The sequence below is a fragment of the Dama dama genome, chromosome 22 (genome assembly GCF_033118175.1).
Source record: "Dama dama isolate Ldn47 chromosome 22, ASM3311817v1, whole genome shotgun sequence".
Lineage (NCBI taxonomy): Eukaryota > Metazoa > Chordata > Mammalia > Artiodactyla > Cervidae > Dama > Dama dama.
Genome location: NC_083702.1, coordinates 41,400,636 through 41,424,944, shown reverse-complemented (window position 1 = coordinate 41,424,944; position 24,309 = coordinate 41,400,636). Strand labels below are relative to the sequence as shown.

The 24,309-nt window shown below is 40.4% G+C and overlaps 1 protein-coding gene across 7 annotated transcripts in view; it reads right to left on the bottom strand.

The window, feature by feature from the left end:
• Nucleotides 1–24,309, bottom strand: part of BICD1 (BICD cargo adaptor 1) — a 251,349-nt gene that overhangs the window by 23,194 nt on the left and 203,846 nt on the right. For 3 of the 7 annotated variants that reach the window (XM_061125247.1, XM_061125248.1, XM_061125250.1), the window contains exons 6-7: nt 21,780–21,931; nt 18,567–18,774 (exon numbers count right to left, since the gene is read on the bottom strand). In XM_061125247.1, the coding sequence (XP_060981230.1) occupies nt 18,567–18,774; nt 21,780–21,931 (360 nt within the window). Of the gene's footprint in view, nt 1–3,633; nt 3,642–17,304; nt 17,499–18,456; nt 18,775–21,779; nt 21,932–24,309 lie in introns of those variants that run through there. The other 4 variants (XM_061125253.1, XM_061125244.1, XM_061125249.1 and 1 more) reach the window with 4 other exon arrangements.

Sequence of the window (24,309 nt, the reverse complement as noted above, 5' to 3'; positions counted from 1 at the left end):
AATATATCATTAAAATTAAGTTTATCTGTTTCTTTTTACTTTTTCTCATATGGCTACCACATTATTAAAACTGAATAGCTTTGGTCTAGAAGGTGAAACATTCTTGTAGCTGTCATTTTATTGTTTGGCAAGATATATTTCAATTCTACACATAAAGACATTTCAAGCTTTCTTAAAGGGTTCAAGTATATCTTCCTTCTCCTCCAGATGTCTAGTTAAAAATAAAAAAAAGATGAATAGTGATATGAAAGGAGAAAAAAGCCAAGATAGTTAAGTGAAAAACAATAGCATTCATAATGATGTTTGTGGTTGTGCCAATGTTATTGTAATGCATATATAAAATACATATGTGATTATATATGCATATATTTACATATATTTGCTTGTATATGTACAGAATGTTTCTGAAAGGATACCCAAGTTTGGCTGGGCACAGTTGTGGCAGAACTACTTTCTATTTGTATACCCTTTTGAAATTATACCTTTTCAATTTTGAATAACTATTATCTATTGAAAAATATACTTGAAAAATATAAAACATATAAAATGGAATAAGAGAAAGTAATAAGTAAGGAAAGCCTATATATTTATATACAGCCTTTTGGTGTGTATTACATGGGTTCATACATTTTTGCTCTGTAAAGTGAATATTTTCAGGGGAATTCCTTGACAGTCCAGTGGTTAGGACACTGTGTTTCCACTGCAGGGGGCATGGGTTCAATCCCTGGTCAGGGAACTAAGATCCCACATGCTGTGGGGCATGGCCAAGAAAAGTAAGTATTTTCTTATAACTGCCTTGATTTTTAGGCATAATATATTAAAACAACCAAATCAAGAACCTTTAAATGATACATATGCTGTCTCAATTAAACAGTAAGAGAAATGAATAACTCATTTGAAAATTTTCCTAATGCAACTGTTATATAGATCTTTATTACATCACCTACTTTAAACCACATCTGAAATGTGTTATATTTTTGTACATGAAGAATTACACGTAGAGATGATAAACCACAATAAAGCTGTATATTTTGAGATATTATAGAAAATTTGTATTAATTACCAATTATCCAACAAATTGAAGGGCCTACTATGTGCCAGGTATAGTGGAAGATTCTGGGGATTAAAAGAGACAAGGTTTCTGCCCAAAAACTTACAGACTTATAGAGGAATTCATTTTTAATACAAACTTTGTGCTATCTGTAGTGAGGCATAGAGGGCTAAGTGGCTAATTTGACCCAGTGGAGGCAAGGGATCAGAAAACTTATAAATTTTGTGCATTTATGCACACAATTTCAAAACTGGTATAAAAGATACATCTAGCTTAAACTCTTTGCAAGAAAAAGTAGAGAAGTGAAAAAAAAATCCTAAAATTCCAAAATATACTTATATGAAACTAATTATCTGGATGAAAATCAAAACATTCAGCTAAACTGGAGGATATTTGAGATTTACCTAAACAAAGCAAATACAGAGCTATTTGAGAAAGATGAAATAATTTCTTATATTTTTCAGTTTTCCATTAGGTATCTGTCATTATGGGCTTCCCTGGTGGCTCAGTGGTAAAGAATCTGCCTGCCAATGCAGGAGACATAGATTTGATCCCTGGGTCAGGAAGATTCCCTGGAGAAGGAAATGGCAACCCACTCCAGTACTCTTGCCTGGGAGAGTCCCATGGACAGAGGAGTCTGGCAGGCTACAGGCCATGGGGCTGCAAAAGAGTTGAACACAATTTAGCAACTAAAAACAACAACATCTGTCATCATATAGATGGACAGAATATAAAGATGAGATATGTTTCTCCAATGACATTCTTTGCACATTCCAACCCAAGATCATTCTATACTGAAAGATTTCTTGCAAAAATGGAATTGCTACTTGAAGAAATAGTGAAAGAATTGAAATTTGATGGTGTGCACATTTCCACTGTGCAATGAATCAGAGTTAACCCAGAAGAGGAGAGAAAATACTCTTGTAGCATACATGATTCCTTGGTGAAGGAGGCAAGTGAAAAAGCTGGCTTAAAACTCAATATTAAAAAACTATGATCATGGCATCTGGTCCCATCACTTCATGGAAAATAGAACAGGGAAAAGTGAGAGCAGTGACAGATTTTCTCTTCTTGGGCTCCAAAACCACTGCAGATGGTGACCACAGCCATGAAATTAGAAGATGCTTGCTTCTTAGAAGGAAGGCTGTGAAAAACCTAGATAGTGTATTAAAAAGCAAAGACAGCACTAGTCAGGTATGGATGTGACAGTTGGACCATAAAGAAGGCAGAGTGCCGAAGAATTGATGCTTTTGAATTGTGGTTCTGGAGAAGACTCTTGAGAGTCCCTTGGACAGCCAGGAGATCAAACTAGTCAATTGTAAGGGAAATCAATCCTGAATACTCATTGGAAGTAGTAATACTGAGGCTCCACTACTTGGGAGCTTCATCCACCACCTGATGCAAACAGCTGACTCATTGGAAAAGACACTAAAGCTGGGAAAGATTGAAGGCAAAAGGAGAAGAAGGCGGCAGAGGATGAGATGGTTGGATAGCATCATTCAATGTCCATTCAATGGACATGAACTTGGGTGAATTCTGGGAGATGGTGAGGGACAGGGAGTCCTGGCATGCTGCAGTCCATGGGGTCGCAGAGTTGGACACGAGCTAGGGACTGAACACCACCACCAAGCATACAAGATTCACTAAAATTTGGAAATCTGAACAAGTTTTTGATTGCATATTACATTGGAGCAAGATACAAAAATGTGTTTTTAAACATATGGTTGATAATTTTGTGAATTAGCATTTTTAAATTAATTTTTCTTTCAGCAGATTCCAAACTAAGGACAACATGCTCTAGCATGAGAAAATGCCCAAGCTTTCCTCTAGAGGGAAAACTCTACAGAAGCTGTGTTAAAAGCAAATACAACCCTAAAAGGTTACAGGTTTCAACAGAATGCTGTTCACTCCCACTATTTCAAGAAATGAATCCTGTGGACAAAGAAAGTATATGCGGAAGTGGAACACACAGAAGTGGAGAAACCTCTATAGGGAATAAACACACATTAGGCAAAAAACCAGTGAGGCTGTTAGTTCAGGAAGTCAGTTCAATAAGCATTAGCCAAGATCCTTCCACAGACAAACCACGAGAGGATGAAGGAGCAGTTAGAGTAGGTTGCATGGACACAGGACACTCTGGCTTTAGCAGGGTTGAACCTCTGATTTCAGACACTTGCAAACATTCATATTCCTCACAGCTTCCATTCTGAGTCTCTGCCACCTCTCATCTCACATTTCATTAGACTCTGTAGTTGCTTCTTTATCTCAGGTATTGCTGTAAGCAGTCAGGGCAGGAGGGTTGAAGAGAAAGAGAACCAAGACAGCTTTCTTGACTGAAGAGAAACCATTTTTGCCCTAAGCCATTTTGTGATCTGAGCCAGGGCTTGAAGAGTCTCAGTAATTAACATCTTAAGGGAACTAAAGAATGCAGAAACATTGCCTGTTATCAAGCAAGAGAAGTAAGGACACTCCCAGTTCTGTATCAGTGGTAAAGATCAGCCTGGGGCACTCAACCACCAGATCAACTGGAACCTAAGGAATGACGTGAACTGAAGGAATGAAGATGTTGACCTTTTTCTGACCCTCCTGACTTCAACCAGCTAAAGCTTGGACTCAATCAAACCCCTTCATGAGTATACTTATACTTAAAACTTTCTCAATTTTACTGTTTGGGGAAACACTGCTTTGGGCAAGATCCCTAGTATTCTTACTTGCTGCAAGTAATAAATCTTTCCTTCCCCCAATCTTTGATTTGGTTGTAAAACAGGAGGGAAGGGGACAGGGTACAACCTTTAAAAGAAATATAGCCATAGGACATGACAAAAACTGGTTAGAACCAACAAGGTCCAAGGTGGCAGAAGATTCGACTTCCAGTGGACCTTGAGCCACATTTTATGCTCATTGTAACACATTAGCCCTCTGATGGATACGAATAAGAGACTTACAGAAGATTCCTGATGGGAGAGACTGACTGTGGGAGAAACTGGGTCTTGTTCTGATGGGCTCATGCTCAGTAAATCTTTAATCCAATTTTCTGGTGATGGGCAGGGCTGTGTTCCCTCTCAGTTGTTTGGCCTCAGGCCAAACTATGGAAGGGATCATGAAGGTAATGGCAACTCCTTCAAAAGGATTTGTATATGCACTGTTGTATTCAGTGCCCCTGATCCTACAGCAGGCCACTATTGACCCACACCTCTGCTGGAGACTCCTGGACACTCACAGCCTTGTCTAACTCAATGAAACTATGAGCCATGCCATGGAGGGCCACCCAAAATGAACGGGTCATGGTGGGGAGTTACGACAAAACGTGGTGCACTGGAGAAGGAAAAGGTAAACCACTTCAGTATTTGCGCCGTGAGAACCCCATGTGAAAGGTCGGGGCATGCCCCGGGAAAGTGCTGCAAGGCAAATTCCGGAGGCTGGCTGAACTTCCAGGGGCTGGCCCCCTGCAGCCTTGTCCAATTAGGTACCAACATAAAGCCCTCGGACACTGACCACCGCTGTAGCCCGCGCTTTCTTCCTTATATGAAAAGACCTGGCCTGGATGCCTGCCCGGACTATAAAACCCCTCCCCACCCCTCATACTTTGCAGACTCCCTTTGTCTCCTCACTCACCAGCCCCCGGGAGTTCTGCCCGAGAGCGACGCTTAATAAAAGGCCTTTACCACCGGTCCTTAGAGGCGGCTTTTTTCCTCCCGCGGCGTTTTTCCTAACATCTGGCGCCCCAACGTGAGGCCCGAGGTAAGGGCCCCCGGCACTCGCCGTTGAGGCCCCCTCGAGCTCCACCGCCGCGGAAGCCTCGGACCCAGGCGGCTGACCAACCCCCCGGACGGCAGGATACGGAGTAAGTCCCTTCGGCTTTGGGGCCTGCCCTCCCTGGCGATCACCTCCTAGGGCTCCGTAACCAGTGCGCACTTACTGGGCCCTCCCGGTCACCAGCTGGTGGGGAGACGTCCCCAGCGGCTGAGTAGACCTCCGGCTTCGGCCTCCGGCTTCGGCCTTTCCGGGTCCCTGCGGTCGTGAGGAAGACGTTCCCCGCGACTACACGGACCTCCGGCTCCCCTTGACTCGTCCGAAGACGTTCGGACAGCGGGGGTTGCCTCCACGCCCCGTGGTCGCCATGGGATCGACAGCCTCCAAACCCGATCCCCAATACTCCACAACCTTAGAGTGCCTGCTGGCTAACCTGCAGACTCTAGGGCTAAAGAGAGATATCCGCCCCCAGCAGCTCACTTTTCTGTGCTCACAGGCCTGGCCTCAGTATTCCCTAGATAATGGGTCACAATGGCCAGCCACAGGGACACTAGACTTTGACGTCCTCCGTGATTTGGATAATTACTGCCGGAGAACGGGAAAATGGTCTGAGGTCCCCTATGCTCAGGCCTTTTGGGCGTTGCGCTCTCGCCCCTCCCCCTCCTCTCCGGCCCCTCCTAACCTCTCCCCCTCTCACCCTACTCCGGCCTCTTTTGTTCCTGTTCCCGCCCCTGAGGCTTCACCGCCGGCCCCAGATCCTCCGGCCATTAACCCTATCTTGTATCCTCCCCTTCCCCCCGTCACTCCCTTCTCGTCTCCGGTTAGCTCCCACACTCGCTCCCACAGCAACCCTCCAGGGGCCTCCCCTCCCCCTCCCCCAGCCCCGCTAATCCCTCTGCGACAAGTGGCCGGAGCCGAGGGCCTGGCCCAGGTCCACGTCCCCTTCTCTCTCCAGGACTTAGCACAGATTGAGGCCAAGCTGGGATCCTTTTCCTCCAACCCCACTCAGTACATTAAGCAGTTTACTGGTCTGACCCGCGCCTATGCCTTAACATGGCAGGACATATATGTCATCCTGGGATCTACCACCACCCCTGAAGAGAGGCAGGCCATCTGGACGGCAGCCAGGGCTCAGGCCGACCAGCGGCACTGTGCCAACCCCTCCCCCGAGCGCCCCCCGGGAGCTCAGGCAGTTCCTGACACCGACCCTGATTGGAACTACCAGGAAGGGGGTGGCGGTCAGCTGCGGGTACGCTATATGATAGAGTGTCTCCTCGATGGGATGGAAACGTCCTCTCATAAGGTTGTAAACCTCCTCAGACTAGATGAGGTGACTCAGGGGCCCGATGAAAACCCAGCCATGTTTCTTAATCGGCTGACTGAGGCCCTTGTTCAATACACCAGACTGTCCCCTGAGTCCCCCATTGGGGCAGCTACCTTGGCCAATCATTTTATCTCCCAATCCGCACCTGACATCCGAAAAAAGCTGGCCAAGGCCGAGGACAGCCCTCAGACCCCTATTCGAGACCTGGTAAAAATGGCCTTTAAAGTTTATAACGCCCGTGAAGAAACTGCTGAGGCCAGCCGAAAGGCAAGGCTCAAGCAAGAGGCCGAATTTCAGGCAAGCCTCCTAAACCAACAAACCCAGGCCTTAATAGCGGCCCTGCGGCTGGCGGCGGGCTCGGGGTCCCAAGACCCCCCTCCGGGGGCCTGCTTCAAATGCGGCCAAGAAGGACACTGGGCCAAGATGTGCCCCAATCCGTGGCCTCCTTCCAAGCCGTGCCCGTTGTGCAGACAGCGAGGACACTGGGCTAGTGACTGTCCCCAGGCCTCTCGGGCCCCGACCTCTAGGGGCTGGAGACCAGAGCGCCCCAGGGAGACCTCCTGCCCTCCTCCGGCCTTCGAGCTGCTGAGCTTCGACGATAGCTGACGCCGCCCAGACTCGGGAACCCCGATAACCCAAGCCAAGCCCAGGGTAACGCTCCAGGTAACGGGTAAAGTCTGGTTAATGCGGGGGCTACCTATTCGGTCCTTCCCTCTTTCAGGGACACTTTACGTCCTTCCCAGGTTTCGGTTATGGGCATTGACGGCCAAACCTCATGTCCACTCCAAACCCAACCAACACCCTGTCAATTATATTCCTGCCTATTTACCCACTCCTTTCTGGTCATCCCCTCCTGCCCTACTCCTCTCTTAAAAAAAAAAAAAAAAAAAAAAAATATATATATATATATATATATATACTCTCACAGATCTCCCAGCAGGTGGCTACGGCCCTGGACATCGACTGGCATCTCCACATCCCCTATTGGCCCCAACCGCCAGGCCTGGAACAAAGGCGCAGACAGCTCCAAGAAAGCCCCCTCTGGACCGGACTCAATGGTTTACTCCCATACCTCTTGCCCTTTCTAGGCCCTATACTCCTGCTGGTTCTGGGCCTCACCACAGGCCCCTGCCTTGTCCAACTTATTCTTCGCTGGGTCCAAGAAATAGCGCAGGCTGCTACCGGACGGGCCATGCTCCTAACAGCTTACACTCGACTCAATCAAAAAGACACAGACCCACCTCACAATCCTGCATAAGCTGACCTTTCGTCCCGGCTGGCCCCTACCCCTCGTCGCCCCCGTTCAGCAGGAAATAGCCAGAGAGAACCGGCGCCCCTTGTCCTATAACAAAAAGGCCGGGATGAAAGGTCGGGGCATGCCCCGGGAAAGTGCTGCAAGGCAAATTCCGGAGGCTGGCTGAACTTCCAGGGGCTGGCCCCCTGCAGCCTTGTCCAATTAGGTACCAACATAAAGCCCTCGGATACTGACCACCGCTGTAGCCCGCGCTTTCTTCCTTATATGAAAAGACCTGGCCTGGATGCCTGCCCGGACTATAAAACCCCTCCCCACCCCTCATACTTTGCAGACTCCCTTTGTCTCCTCACTCACCAGCCCCCCGGGAGTTCTGCCCGAGAGCGACGCTTAATAAAAGGCCTTTACCACCGGTCCTTAGAGGCGGCTTTTTTTCCTCCCGCGGCGTTTTTCCTAACACCATGAACAGTATGAAAAGGCAGAAAGATATGACACTGAAAGATGATCTCCCCAGGTCAGTAGGTGCCCAATATGCTACTAGAGAAGAGTGGAGAAATAACTCCAGAAAGAATGAAGGTATGGAACCAAAGCAAAAACAACACCCAGGTGTGGATGTGACTGGTGATGGAAGTAAAGTCCAATGCTGTAAAGAGCAATATTGTATAAGAAACTGGAATGTTAGGGCCATGAATCAAGGTAAGTTGGAAGTCGTCAAACAGGAGATGGCAAAAGTGAACATTGACATGTTAGGAATCAGTGAACTAAACTGGACCAGAATGGGTGAATTTAATTCAGATGACCATTATATCTACTACCATGGGCAAGAATCCCTTAGAAGAAATGGAGTAGCCTTCATAGTCAACAAGAGTCTGAAATGCAGTACTTGGGTGCAAGCTCAAAAACAACAGAGTGATCTCTGTTTGTTTCCAAGGCAAACCATTCAATAACACAGTAATCCAAGTCTATGCCCCAACCACTAATCCTGAAGAAGCTGAAGTTGCACAGTTCTATGAAGACCTACAAGACCTTCTAGAACTAACACCCAAAAAAGATGTCCTTTTCATCAGAGGGGACTGGAATCCAAAAGTAGGAAGTCAAGAGATAACTTGGAGTAACAGGCAGGTTTGGCCTCGGAGTACAAAATGAAGTAAGGGCAAAGGCTAATAGAGTTTGCCAAGAGACCACACTGGTCATAGCAAACACCCTCTTCCAACAGCACAAGAGAAGACTCTACACATGGATATCAGCAGATGGTCAATACTGAAATCAGATTGATTATATTCTTTGCAGCCAAAGATGGAGAAGTTCTATACAGTCAGCAAAAACAAGACTGGGAGCTGACTGTGGCTCAGATCATGAACTCCTTATTGCCAAATTCAGACTTAAATTGAAGAAAGTAGGGAAAACCACTAGACCATACAGGTATGACCTATATCAAATCCCTTACGACTGATTATACAGTGGAAGTGACAAACAGATCCAAGGGATTCGATCTGATAGACAGAGTGCCTGAAGAACTATGGACAGAGGTTTGTGACACTGTACAGGAGGCAGTGATCAAGACCATTCCCAAGGAAAAGAAATGCAAAAAGGCAAAATGGTTGTCTGAGAAGGCATTACAAATAGCTGAGAAAAGAAAAGATGTGAAAGGCAAAGGGGAAAAGGAAAGATATACCTGTTTGAAAGCAGAGTTCCAAAGAATAGCAAGGAGAGATAAGAAAGCCTTCTTCAGTGATCAATGCAAAGAAATAGAGGAAAACACTAGAATGGGAAAGACTAGAGATCTCTTCAAGAAAATTAGAGATATCAAGGGAACATTTCATGCAAAGAATGGTACAATAAAGGACAGAAATCATATGGACCTAACAGAAGCAGAAAATATTAAGAAGAGGTGGCAAGAATACTCAGAAGAACTATACAAAAAGATCATCATGATCCAGATAACCATGATGGTGTGATCACTCACCTAGAACCAGACATCCTGGAAGGTGAAGTCAAGGGGGCCTTAGGAATCACCACTATGAACAAAGCTAGTGGAGGTGACAGAATTCCAGCTGAGCTATTTCAAATCCTAAAAGATGATGCTGTGAAAGTGCTGCCAGGAAATTTGGAAAACTCAGCCGTGGCCATAGGACTGCAAAATGTCCGTTTTTATTCCAATCGCAAAGAAAGGCTATGCCAAAGAATGTTCAAACTATTGCACAATTGCACTCATTTCACATGTTAGCAAAGTAATGCTCAAAATTCTCCAAGCTAGGCTTCAATAGTATGTGAACTGAGAACTTCCAGATGTACAAGCCGGATTTAGAAAAGGCAGAGGAACCATAGATCAAACTGCCAACATCTGCTGGATCATTGAAAAAGCAAGAGAGTTCCAGAAAAACATCTATTTCTGCTTTATTGACTATGCCAAAGCTTTTCACTGTGTGGATCACTACAAAATGTGGAAGAGATGGGAATACTCTCACTTCAAGAGATGGGAATACTAGATCACCTTACCTGCCTCCTGAGAAATCTGTATGCAGGTCAAGAAGTAACAGTTAGAACTGGACATGGAACAATGGACTGGTTCCAAATTGGGAGAGGAGTACATCAAGACGACATTTTGTCACCCTGCTTATTTAACTTAGGCAGAGTACATCATGTGAAATGCCGAGCTGGATGAAGCACAAGCTGGAATCAAGATTGCAGGGAGGAATATCAATAACCTCAGATATGAAGATGACACCAACCTTATGGCAGAAAGCGAAGAGGAACTAAAAACTCTCTTGATGAAAGTGAAAGTAGAGAGTGAAGAAGCTGGCTTAAATCTCAAAATTCAAAAAATGAAGATCATTTCATCCAGTCCCCTCACTTCATGGCAAGTAGATGGGAGACAATGGAAACAGTGACAGACTTTATTTTGTTGGGCTCCAGAATCACTGCTATGGTGACTGCAGCCATGAAATTAAAAGTTGCTTGCTCCTTGGAAGTAAAGCTATGACCAATCTAGACAGCATACTGAAAAGCAGAGACATTACTTTGCTGACAAAGGTCCGTCTAGTCAAAGCTATGGTTTTTCCAGTAGTCATGTATGGATGTGAGAGTGGGACCATGACGAAAGCTGAGCATGGAAGAATTGATGCTTTTGACTATGGTGTTGGAGAAGACTCTTGAGAGTCCCTTGGATTGCAAGGATATCAAACCAGGCACTCATAAAGGAAATCAGTCCTGAATATTCATTGGAAGGACTGATGCTGAAGCTGAAGCTCCAATAATTTGTCTACCTGATGTGAAGAACTAACTCACTGGAAAAGACCCTGATGCTGGGAAAGACTGAAGGCAGGAGAAGGGGACAACAGAGGATTAAATGGTTGGATGACATCACTGACTCAATGGACATGAGTCTGAGCAAGCTCCAGGAGCTGGTGATGGACAGGGACGCCTGGGGTCTGCAGTCCATGGGGTCACAAAGAGTCAGACAGGACTGAGCAAGTACTGAGCAAGTACTGAACTGAACTGAGTACACTAGCATATGCTAAATGACACACCCACCAGCGCCATCACAGTTCTGAGGCTGATCATCAAAGGCAAAACAGTAGACAGTGACCCAACTCCTAGAAAAACCTGCCCCTTCCCCAAAATAGTTGGAATAATCCTTCCAGTCATTAGCCTATGAAATTACCCAGCCCATAAAAACACTAACCACGCCATACTCAGGGGCTGCTCTCGCCTTCTGAGATGGCCCACACTCTGTGGAGTGTATTTCTCTCTAAATAAATCTATTTCTTACCTATCACTTTGTCTCTCCCTGAATTCTTTCTGTGATGGGACATCAAGAAACTGAGTTTCATTAAGTCCTGAGATTAGGTGTGATATCAGTTAAAAGACTGTGGGTTCAAATCCCAATCTGAGTTACATGGTTTCAGTTGTGTCTTTTGGCTTGACACCCATCAAGAGGAGAACCCAGTGTTTGGGTAATATTCAGTCAGTCAGTCAATCAGTTCAATCACTTAGTCGTGTCCAACTCTTTGCAACTCCATGGACTTCAATATGCCAGGCTTCCCTGACCATCACCAACTCCTGGGGCCTACTCAAACTCATGTCTATCACATCAGTGATGCCATCCAACCATGTCATCCTCTGTTGTCCCCTTCTCCTCCTGCCTTCAATCTTTCCTAGCATTGGTTAACATTACCTACATCTAATCCATTCTCCACCTCACTGCCAGGTGGGACTAAATACACTATTTAGACTTATAAACTAAAAATCCTCCTCTTCTGAAAACTTATCTGTGCCCTTGGAATAAAGTCTATTCTCACTAACCTGGCCCTCTATTTTCAAGTCCCTGTCTGCCTTTCTAGAGTCATTCCCATCACTCCCAAGTCCTGATCCAGTTTCTAGCCCCTAATTCATCAGCCTTTGTGCAAGCTGATCTCCTACAAGGCTTTTCTCTTTACCCATACCTGCACCTTTGCCTTCTACCTATTAAGGTCTACAGTTACCTCTCATGACAAGTACTTGCATTTCTTTGGGCAGGATTTCCTCGTCACCCCAATCCTTCTATTTACCAGAAACATTTACTAATATCATTACTTATTTGCCTATCTACCTCCCCTTAAAAGGGGAGAACAGAGGTGATGTTTTACTTGAATATCATTGGGTTGGGAAGACCCCCTGGAGAAGGAAATTGCAACCCAGTATTCTTGCCTGGAGAATCCCATGGAGTGAGGAGCTGGACAGGATACTGTCCATGGGGTTGCAAAGAGTAGACATGACTGAGTAACTAACACTTTCACATTATAAGTAAGTCAGTCAGTGAAAATCACTCAGTCATGTCCAACTCTTTGCAATCCCATGGATTATAACAAAAGCAAAAAAAAGTGCCTGACACATACTAGGTGCACAATATACTTTGCTAAAATTTGACAAACAAGTGAATGAGAAAATGAGTCAATGAAAGAAATGTGATTTGGGTACATATTTAAGAACATAGGCTTTGTAATACAACAAACACATATACATATTTACTATTTGAATGTAGGGAAATGTAAAGGCAATTTTCACTAATGAACATGTTTAGTAACATGTTTGTTACTAAAGGAGTGAGTACATACTACGGTTAATATATTTCTATGAGCTTCTTTAAAAATTGGTAAGATTTGAAATACCATAGAAAAATTTCAGATTTCAAAACCATTCTTTCACAATAGTTCAGTAATGGTTTCAGAGCAAGAGAGAGGATGAAGGAAAAGAGTGAAGCAGGGAGGAATGGAGGAACTGAAATCACACAGGGAAGCAGAACATTCAAGAGAAAAAGCTTCTACAGGGAAAACACAGGTTCATGAAGAGCAGACTGCTCAGGCTATTACTTCAAGAAGAAAGTTCAAGCTTGCTTTTTCAAGTTTCAGATTTCTTATTTATCCTGTTGCGATACTGTGATTTATAAGGAATGTATATTTGGTCTTCGTCCAGGATTCCTGGCTCTTAGCTCCCCAAACGTTGGAATTTCTTAAGTGCTAAGAATGACAAAAGTGTCTCTTGCTGTGTTAATGAGATGACTTTAGGACCCCACCTAAGGGTGGAGGCTGGTTGCCAGGGGAACCAACCACAGAGAGTTGGAACTTTCAGTTTCAACCCCTGAAGGTTGAATCAATCATTAAATGGCCAATGATTTAATCAAACTCATGCTTCTCTAATGAAGCCGCTATAGAAATCTTAAAGGACAGGGTTCACAGAGTTTCTGGGTTGGTGAACACGTGGAGATTACAGTGTCATGCTAGAAGAGTAGGCAAACTCTGGCACATTTCCCTGTTTCTTGACCTACAAATTTCTCTGTCTGGCTGTTCCTGAGTTACTTTTTAAAAAAAATAATAAACCAGTGATTGAGGAAGTAGCAGATTAATTGAACCTGAAGAGGGGTCTTGGGAACCTTTGGTTTATAGTCAGTCGTTCAGAAGTAAGGAAACAACCTGGACTTTGGACTGGTATCTGGAGTCTAAAGAGGGGTCATGGGAACTCCAATCTATAGCGGTGGGTCAGAGACACAGGTAATAGCCCAGGCTTTTGATTGGCTTAAGAAGTGGGGATGCGGGTGTGGGGCAATCTTGTCAGATTGAGTCCTCAGTGTGTGGAATCTGATGCCATCTCCAGGCAGATGGTATCAGAGTTGAGTTGGATCCTATGGCAACCAGCTGGTATCAAAGAACTGCTTGGTGTGCTGAAGGACTGCCTTCTCCCCCTCCTCACGCTGCAGTTGGGTCCGGGAACCTAATTCACTTGTGCAAATGATGCAGTTAGGTCTTTACCACAGAAATAACACCTCTGGCCTATGATCTGAATAGATTCCTTTCATATACTCTGGTAGATTGATTTTAATTATTGATTAAATTATAAGTTTCTATTAATTATGTAAACCTAGGTAGTTAAGGCACTGAGATGAAATATTGGTTACAAAATAACCACTAATATTATGAAGATATACTATCTGCTTTTTGATTGCAAACTTGTTGATATCAGAAGGGAACCCTTTGATTCAAGTTCTTCAAAGCTACATGAGGGGAGGATGCTGAAATTTGTATGCTGGATAAGGATAAGTCAGGAGAAAAAAAGTAAGTCACAGCCAGAAACTCTGGAATTTCTAGAGCTGAGGTAGCAGAGACTGAGCCATAGCCAGAATTTTCCTCCACAAAGTTTTACTAATATTAGAAATCAATCAGAACAATGTACTAATAAATTAGCACAAAACAGTCTACTAATTTTGAAAATTAATGCCCTATTCTAGAACTGATTTTCCAAAAATTGAGAAATTGTGCCTTGAAGAAGATGGGGTTTTATGCTAACCATCTCACAGAAGTGAAATCTATTTCTAAATATTCCTTATATATGGTAAATAATATTCTATGTTCTGTTTTAAAATTTTATATTAGATTTATATATCTTGCAATTCCTCAACCAAAGAATTGAAAACAAATTAAACTAACATCATTTACATTGACTTAATTTCTTCAATGATCCCAATAGAAACAATCTGTATATTGACTTAATAGAATAATTAAAATCACCTAAAAAATAAACTAAAAACTATATTGTAGAAAACATTAAAAATACATTTTAGAAAACAATGCCTATAAAAAAATTCTGATAAATTAACAGAAAATCATTGTTTTAAAATGATGTATATAAAAAAAAAGATGTATATAAATTGTTACCAGCAAGTAAATCTATAATAATCAATAACTTATATTAAACCCAAGAATAAAAAGTACTCATAAAACCTATTACTTAAAAAAAACAAAAAACAAAAAACCTATTACTTGCCATGGGTTTAAGATATTCTTGCATAGAACATATGATTGGATATAAATGGCATACTTTCCCTCCCTCAGCTTAATGAAACATTTTATATAGTGAAAGCATTGTAAATAATGTTTAATATGCCTTATCCAATATAGTTTAGTCTAGGAAAAATATATATTGTCAATAATGCAAATATTTTTAGAAGCTACAGTTTGGTGTAGATGGCTAATCAGTTTCTATTCATTTAAACAGAACCTTTTAGAAAATGTTGTTGGGTTGATCTAAGAATTTATTAAGGACTAATCTGGTTGGTTCCATGATATAATATTGAAAATTCTTCAGGCTATAATAACAGATTTACTTCCTTCATACTTTTATTATTTTAACTTCAAATAAATGGTTAAAATATAAGGTTTATCAATATGCTAAGTTGTAATTAAAATGCTTTTCTGGCCTACTGATGATTCTGAATTCCACATTATTTATATCTCATCTTGCATATAGCAATCATTTCTAAGCTCTATGGCATTTTCTCATTATTCAAAACTAAAGAATTTCAGGCCACATAATAGTATTCTCATTCATGTATTCTGACTAGCAGTAGCAGAAAGATTCAGAATGTGTGAAAATGGGGAAAATGTAAGACTTTCAGTACATTGATATGCCCTTTTGGACATCACATCAGAACATCAAAATAGAGCAAAAAACATAAAGATGTTCATATTTTTAACCCAGTGATCTCACTCTTGAGAAAAGAATGGAATAGATGAGAAGTTGAATGCATGATATTTCTAACAGCATCTTATAATAAATAATGGAAAACCATCTCAGTGGTTAACAAGAGAGGAAGTGGTGATTAATGCAATGATAATATCTGAAGTAAAATTTATGATACAACCTTTAAAAATAAAAATAAGACTAGATAGTAACAGAAAAATTTAAGATATCTGTTAGTGGTTTCTGCAATGTAATGACTATGATGTAAAAAGATATTAATGTAAACAAGGATCAAATAGTCATATACAAAATGAAAATAGCTGTTATTAATATTTATTATTAATTTTAATATTATTGATATGTCACTTTTAAAATTAAAATACAATAGATTTACTTATTAATCACAGAATTTCTTTTCTAAGTTCTAGAAGATAATGCTACTAGGTCCAGTTGGAACACAATAAGATCTTTGGGTTTTATTTAACTTAGGTGTTCTGATGAATCAGGACCACTTTGGTGACTCACAGATACTTCAAGGTAGCTTCCAAAGGGGTCTAAAACAAGAGCAAAAGAGTCATGAAAGGAGGAACCTCCAGGAAAATCTGACTTTTTATTTTAGGTGAACATTTGGCTGTTAATCTCCTCCAACTCCTTATCACACTACCTATGTGTCCTCAAACATTCTTAGAATGTCTAACTTGTACTATAAATTTTCACACCATATCTTTTAATCCCAACCAGTAGGCTGATTCATGAATCAGATAAGGGAAGTACAGTATTAGAGATCCAAAGGCTGAGGTTTCCAAAAAGGAATTAAGGTAAAATTGAAGTAACTAAAAAAAAATTTTTTTTTTTGTGGCAAAGGTGACAAACTCAAAGGTTACATTAGGAGCCAAATGACAACAGAAACAAGTACAGCAGGCTGGGTATATGTAATTGGCAGTGAGGGGACCAGTGGTAAACTGCAGTTTGCCCTGTTTAAAACCAGCAGCCATTACATAGCTCCAGCAGGTTGCTGACATGCATGAATGCAGACTTGAGGCTGCCAGGATCATTCAAGGGAGGCCAGAAATACAGCTGTCCCAGTGAACTCTCTTGAATTTCTAACTGTTGACAACTAACTGGAATTAGTTTTTAATTTTTCATTCCTTATGATAGCCTAATAACAGCTGCCTTTGGGCTTATTTTGTTTCACAGAATTCAAGTGCACCACCTCTGACCTATAGTTAACATGTAGGGATTTCCCAAAAGAATGATGTTTATCTGCCAGAAGTCATATTTTCAAATGAGGTCCTCCAGAGAAAAAACAAAAAATACTAGAAAAATGCAAAACAGTGAAGCTAAAGTAAGTTGTGAGCATGCTGATAAGCACGAATAAATAAGGGCTTACAAACTATAAGAACATTATATTAAGACCTAAATGTTCCTGAGGGGCAAAACCTAAGAGGATTTTACTTTTATATTTTCTATAATTGAGAAGACATTCTGAGTCACTGCAAAAGGAGATCAGCCCAAAGAGCTTTTTATAGAGATGGTTCCCTTGACTGAAATTATGTTAAAAATGATCAGAAGAAAATGACAAAATTTGACCAAGACAGAGTTGCTAGGAGCTACCAAACTGCAAATAGGACTGTGTGTCTTGCCCTGTGCCTGTCACTAGTTTCCCTTCACCTATCCCATTCCTTCCAACTCTCAGTTTTCATCCTTGGCTGCTAAAAAGGGAAGTCCCTGGAGACGCCTAAGAAATGACAGTCTGGCTGAGTAAAGGAGGAAACAGGAAGCATAGTATAAAGGGTGTAACAGTAGAAATTTATCATCATCAAAGTTAGACTCTGTGGATGGGTGGGTGTGAGTAGCTGGAAGGAAGGGGAGAGTTGGTCTATTCAACTCATCATTTGCATCACATGCACCCAAGGAAAAAATGTTTACCTGGTGGAGCCACGGTTAACCTTTTTTCCTTGCTGAGCCGGTGCCCTTGGATGAATTCACTCATGGAAGGGGGGCCCTTCAGAAGAAATGACTCTGTGGAGGTGGGATCAGGGGGAACTCTTAATAAATTCTGTAGGTAGGAAGCCCCTGAAGTCCTGGGACGGCTCTGATCACAAAGGGAAGGTGAAAATTGTCTTGCAGGAGATCCAAGAAAATACATATAGGAAACAAAAAAGTTTTACTTTAATTACCTTTCAAAGCCTCACCAGTGACAACATTATTTATATTGGCATTTAATTTTTTAACAAGTAAATCAAGACTTTCACTAAATGTTTAGTTTCCATACCAGGATACAACCCTATTTGGAAATTGTACTGGATACTGGAAAAGAGATTTATTATAGTTAGTCAGTTTGAACCACAAACAGAAAATATTTATATTGTTTGATTCTTAATTGAAAGCTCCTAAAATAAAATCTCACTATTAACTGAAATTATACAGGGTAAGTAATTCAACATCCAGGACTCTGGAGAAAGGTAATAAAATCAAGCCATTAATAACCTTATGAATGATTTTTAAAAACAATATTCACATACTAAAAGAAAAAGCACAAAAACCTTCTTTTAAGAAAAACACTATATATATTCCATTCTATCTGACTGAAATAGAGACATCTCCTTTCAGTCAGTCATCAGTTTTCGGCATATGAACAAAAGTTCCCCTAAGAGAACACATTCATATTCTTGCCTCATTAGAGAGAAGCTGGTAAATAGCAGCATTACCATTCAAATTATCACCCATGTAAAACATAGCTTCATTCTTAATATCCACTTTTCATCTACCAATTTTTAGGTTGGAGGTAAGGGAGAGGCATATTTATGCATACAAGGAACAGCAAAAATGTTAACAGACACTTGAAAAGTATATTATGGTTAACCAAGAGATGGGGTGTGGGGGACAGAAACAAATAAACACAATGATCAAAAGGTTTTAATTTGGAAAAACCAACATTGGCAAGGCCCATTTATATACCCACTCCCAGTTTTTCTCTTCCTTCCCTTCCTCCATCCTCCACAATAAGAGCACATTAATTTTTGCAGTTAACTAAAATCTGGCCACTGCACCATACTATGAAGATCGCTGCATGCATACCTTTTCCTCTGAGTGCCACTGCTGACCCGAATGTTGGGTGTCTGTGGGCCCTGACTATGCAGGAGGTAAGTGTCTATGGTGGGCACGGTGACTGATGCCTCCCCACTTACTTTAGGGCTGCCGATCTTGCTCTTTCCAAGTTTGCCTTTGCTGCGACGGGACTGCTCATGGTCAAACTCTAAGTCCTCCAGCCGCTGGGTCAGGGCGAGTTTTTGCTGGATAGCCATTCGTAACAAAGTGTTCAGAGTCTTCTTTTCATCCTCTGCGGCTGCTAACTGTCTCTGCATCTCATCCAACTGGGTGACATATTCATCACATCTAGAACCACAACAGAAAAGTGGTCAGGAGAAAATCTTTGTGCAATTACATTTGGAGCTTCAGTTGAAAGTAATGAATTTTTACTAGGATTTGGAAGTAGTGGAAGTAATTCCATTACAATGGAAGTAATGGAATAGAAGTAATCTATTACAGTAGAAAGTTGGAAAAAGAGCAGGTTCAATAACTGATAGTTCATCTATACAGTGAAGTACATATGGGGGCCTTCTTTTTGTTTTCTTTTGGCCTTGCTGTGAAGCATGCAGGATCTTAGGTCCCTGACCAGGGAACCAGGGATTGAACCCACACCACCTGCAGTGGAAGCACAGAGTGTTAACCATTGGGATACCAGGGAAGGCCTAGGGACATTCTTAATAGGCAGTATCTTGAACTCCAGAGACAGAATTATTGTGAGGGCTGCTCCATGATGCAGAAAAACCAACAGTAAAGTCTCAGGTAATGTACACAGCATCGTAGATGTGTTATAATAATTTTATAGTCTATGCCTTTAGCATACAAAAGAATAATAATATTTGTAAAGAAAACATGTATTTTATTTATATTTTTGAGTTCAGATTATAGTTGCTACTGATTTCAACATGGCAGATTTGCCTGAACTAAAAACCTGAGTATTTTCAATGATTTCCCAACCAAATGCTAAAGCAGTAGGTGTCAAAGGAGATCAAGATTTGCAGAGGGTTTGATACAGATATAGTTGACTTTGTTCAGGTTTGATACTGCTGTACCAGGAGGATAAGCTCAGTGGTCTTTTTTCCACCAAAAGTGACACCTGAGCACATGTACATTTGGAACGAAGAATTATTCACACAATTATTCAGAGCTTTTTCTGAGTTTATTTACTCATTAAGAATTCTCTTCTCAAATCAGAAGATAGTTAATGACTTTCCAGAGTTACTAAATGTTTTGTATAAACTTTGAAATAAGCATAAGACTTATGGCATTAAAAAAAAATAGACTTTGTAGTGAAAGAACTTGAGCTCCAGGTGGGTCTCATTATTTTTTAACACTGAATGTCAAGAAGCACAGTAGGACTATTATAAGAAAAATCAGGGCTTAGTAAAATAACGTGTGGATTTCGGGACCCTGGATTTATTTTACTTGGTTAGATAACAATATTTAAAAAAATACAACGGAGTAGGCAGTTAATAACCTGAAAAAACAAATTTCTGTTACAATACATTATTTTGGGGTAATAATTCTTATATAAGACAGATCGAGACATTAAATGTCCCTTTAAAATTTTTTTGATTTCCTTTTCAAAGAGGGAGGCATTATGCATGAAACCCATTCTCCTGTCCCTACCTCCCCGTAGAGGCCAGAGGTATGCTAACTCTTCTGTGCTCAGACCAAGAAGTCAGTTCCCTTCAGTTCTCCTATACCCTGTGGTCTCTTAGGCACTTAGCCTCCTCATTGCCATTTCCAAGAGTCAATCAAAAAGTATGAACTTGAGCCTTTTCTCTCCTGACACAAAAAGGCAGCTGGACAGATTCCTAGGGCCCAGGATTTATTTTTACATTTATATTAGCTACATGCAAATAATTTATCGAATCTGCAAATAAAGCATAACCGTAGTTATGCTTTGTGAGTTTTATACCATTTGCATCATATCAAATATAGAATTATTTTTGTTTTGGCACTGAATTGTGACAGCAAAAAGGAAATTGCAGCACTATATTGAACATCTCAAGATTTTGAAACCACCGAATCAATACTTTTTTTTTTTTTTGAATCAGTACTTTTTGAACAATCATTTCAAGTCTAAAAATAAAATACAGTGGTGCTTCATGACAAAACTGGTGGGGGGAGGCAGTAACTAACATTTGTCTAAATAATTAGTTGGGTAGTGTGAAAAAATTTGGTAATATATATAATAACATCATAGAAATCATAATTTAATTCACAGTATATTAAGTCTAGGCTTCCCTGGTGGCTCAGTGGTAAAGAACCTGTCTGCTAATGCAGAGACATGGGTTCAGTCCCTCAGATGGGAAGATTCCCTGGAGAAGGAAATGGCAACCCACTCCAGTATTCTTGCCTGGGAAATCCCACAGACAGAGAAGTCTGACAGGCTACAGTCCATGGGGTCACAAAAGACTTGGACACAACTTAGCAACTAAACAAGAACAACATATTAAGTCTAAGTAATTAGCTGATATGATGAATATTAATCTTCATTATGAAGATATCTTTTCATACAAATACTTGCTAATGATAAACTTTTATATACACAAAAATAAATGTCAATGGTGATAATATAATATTTAGCTATTTCAGGAAGTGGGTTTTTCCCCCTTATTGGAGGTTTTGTTTTCTTTGGTCTAATTCTTTTGGGTATAAAAGGCGCTAGAAAAAATATCTATTGTATTAATGTAAAAACATTTGTATAGGGAATTCCCTGGAGAGCCAGTGGTTAAGACTCTGTGCTTCCACTAACGGGGGCCCGGGTGTGACCCTGGGTTGGGGAACTAAGATCTTGCAAGCTGTGTGGCGTGGCCAAACAATAATAAAATAAAATAAAAACACTTTCATGTAAAAGAATTGCTTGATCCAGGGTGTCCAGTAGAGGGCTTTGGAAAATAGCTCAAAAGGTTTTATTTTAGATTTGTCAGAGAGGAATCTCATCTATTTTCTTTACACTTTACCCTTTTAGATGACACATTAAATAACACTCATGATGCAGGAAGATGAACGTACACATTTTAAAGTTTTATCCTCACAAAGGAAAGTGAAGTTGCTCAGTTGTGTCCAACTCTTTGTGACCCCATGGACTGTAGTATACAAGGCTCCTTCATCCATGGGATTTTCCAGGCAAGAGTACTGAAGCAGGTTGCCATTTCCTTCCCCAGAGGATCTTCCCGACCCAGGGATCGAACCCAGGTCTCCCTGGGTTTGCAGGCGGACGCTTTACCATTTGAGCCACGAGGGAAGCCAGGTACCACACCTTATCCCCATGTACTGCACCTAACCTTGCAAGAGAAAACTGTTACCTTGTTGCAAACATTGCTCTCAGGGATGAGAAGGTTGCTGCATCTTCTTTCAAAGCCTTCAGTTCATTTCTAAGTTTTGTCATAGTTTCAGTCACCATTGCTTTTTCATTTTCGTATTTGTTCTTGAGATTAGCTAATGCCACCTCAGCTGTCTAAAGCAGAAAAATGACAGAGCTTACAATTTTCACATCAGGAAAATCTACAATACACATTTCTTCATGCTGGGTCTATTTCTTTCATAAATAAAAAATAAAATTGTCTAGGTTGAATTTCATATAAACATATATGTATACTTTGGATATAGGGCAATTTTTTATGTCAAAACATAAATATCAGTCTATAATATGGATAAATTGCCCTAGAAGCCAGCTGTGAACCAGAGTCATTATCAGTGACTAAGGGAAAGATATATAATAGTTTAATAAATATTTAATTCAGATTGTTGAGAATATGGGATTTTCAGATATGAAGGAATAAAAATGAAACTCTATATAAGAAGGATTTTATCAAGAAGTTAGGGAAGAAGCACAGCTTCCAAATGAAATACAATAGAACTCAAATATTCTTGTGTCATCTGTGTGCAGTGGATCTGAAACAGAATAAAAGGCACAGGTCATTGCGACTTATAACATGAGTATGACAAACTATAAATCTGTATTATATATTTAAGGAAAAGAATTAACAAAGAATCAATTCTTTCCTACGTGTTAGTATATAACTTCTTTAATAAATTACAGTTAAATTCTTTTCCACAATCTTCATAAAAGCAGATATATATGTATATATATATATATGCATGTGCAAGCTCAGTTTCCCTGTCATGTCCAACTCTTTGTGATCTCATGAGCTGTAGCCCTCCAGGCTCCTCTGTCCACGGAATTCTCTAGGCAAGAGTGGGTTGCCACTTCCTACTCCAGCTATATATATATATATATGTAAAATTGGATGTGCTACCCAAGCAAGCACCACAATATTGAATGAATTTAAACATTTGTTTGAATTTGGGCATGTTTAAAGTTCTTGGAATTAAGAGGGTTTCTAAGTGAGAACTAGCCTGACACAGAGTAGGAAATAAAAACAAACAAACAAAAAATGCTGGCTAAATCAATGCATGAAATCAATGTACATTTAGGGACTGCCTGTTTGAAGCATAGCCTCCATGGTATTCATATTGAAGCAAACTAGAAACACACCATTTTTACAAACTGCTAACTACAGCTTTTCAGAGTGTGTAAAATATTCAATGCTAATGAAAAAAGCCCATTACTAATGAAAAAACCCACTAGTAACAGGATTTCCCAGAAAGACTACCATGGTTTTTTGGCATTTCTTTTCATGCTTCAAGTGGACAGCTTCAACTTTCTTATACAAACTGCCAATCCATCTATAGAGATAAATGGATTCTTTTTAAAATTAAAACAATGTTGGGATAGCAATGTAGTTTGTTAATGTTTTTATTCCAAAGTCACAACTTAATTGTTTTTAAAATTTTTATTGTTAACATAACAATAATTTTGATTGAATTTAACTTTAGATTAAAAGAAGTTACTCATAAAATACTTCAGTATGTTCTGTAGTGCTATAACTCAGTGGAATCTTTAGAAATATTATAGATTCAGAAAGTTATCCATAATGCAGAAATCAACCTGGGGAAAATGGGAGCTGTTTAAATTTTTTTTAAATTTAGACACAAAATCATTAAGAACAGATAGTGAAGTTGTGAAAATGTAGATGTAATGAGTTTGTAAGCATGTGGAACTACATGGTCAGTTAACTGAGAAGAGAAGAAAGTGATGGTAGAGCAAGATCTGAAATAGAAGTACAAAGTCATTTATTATTTGTGAAAAATGCCCCCAAAGGACTCAGCATTGTTTATAGATTTTTGTCCACAAGACTGCACAAAGCTTTTTCGGAATTAAGGAAGTCTAAGACCCATTAGCAGACTTGCTGACATCTGCATTTACCACATTCTCCTGAAGTTTATTTTTTAAATTAAAAAAAATCTTGTTTCTAGCCACAGAGATCTAGATCTAGGATTCATTAGTTACTTTCTCTGCAGTGTTCCTATAAATTGGATTACAGTACATCTAATATCAAACTGTAATTATCCGTTCTACTCTGACATCCCCATAAGTCTGTGAATCCTTTTCTGGAAGGCAGGGACCATGTATTGGCCTTCTTTGAATCTTTGGCATCCATCATAGCATAGTAGTATACAGAAGATCCTTTCTAAACATTTACTTATTTCATCAGAAGACACTGTGCTTACAAAAAACCCTAAGATATATGAAAAGAGTTATAAAGAATGCAGAACACCTATTTTAATAAAAACAGGATTCTCTTTTTTCCTCTTTGACAGAATTCTTAGCTTAGCCTTAACGATAAACATTCTATAATGTCTATATATAGTGGATGTCCTCTGTAGATACCTGAGCCATTCATGGCACACAGCATCACAGCAATAGCCCTAACATCATTAAAATGTAAACTAAACGCATGGCTAGAAATGTGTTTACATTTAATTTACTGA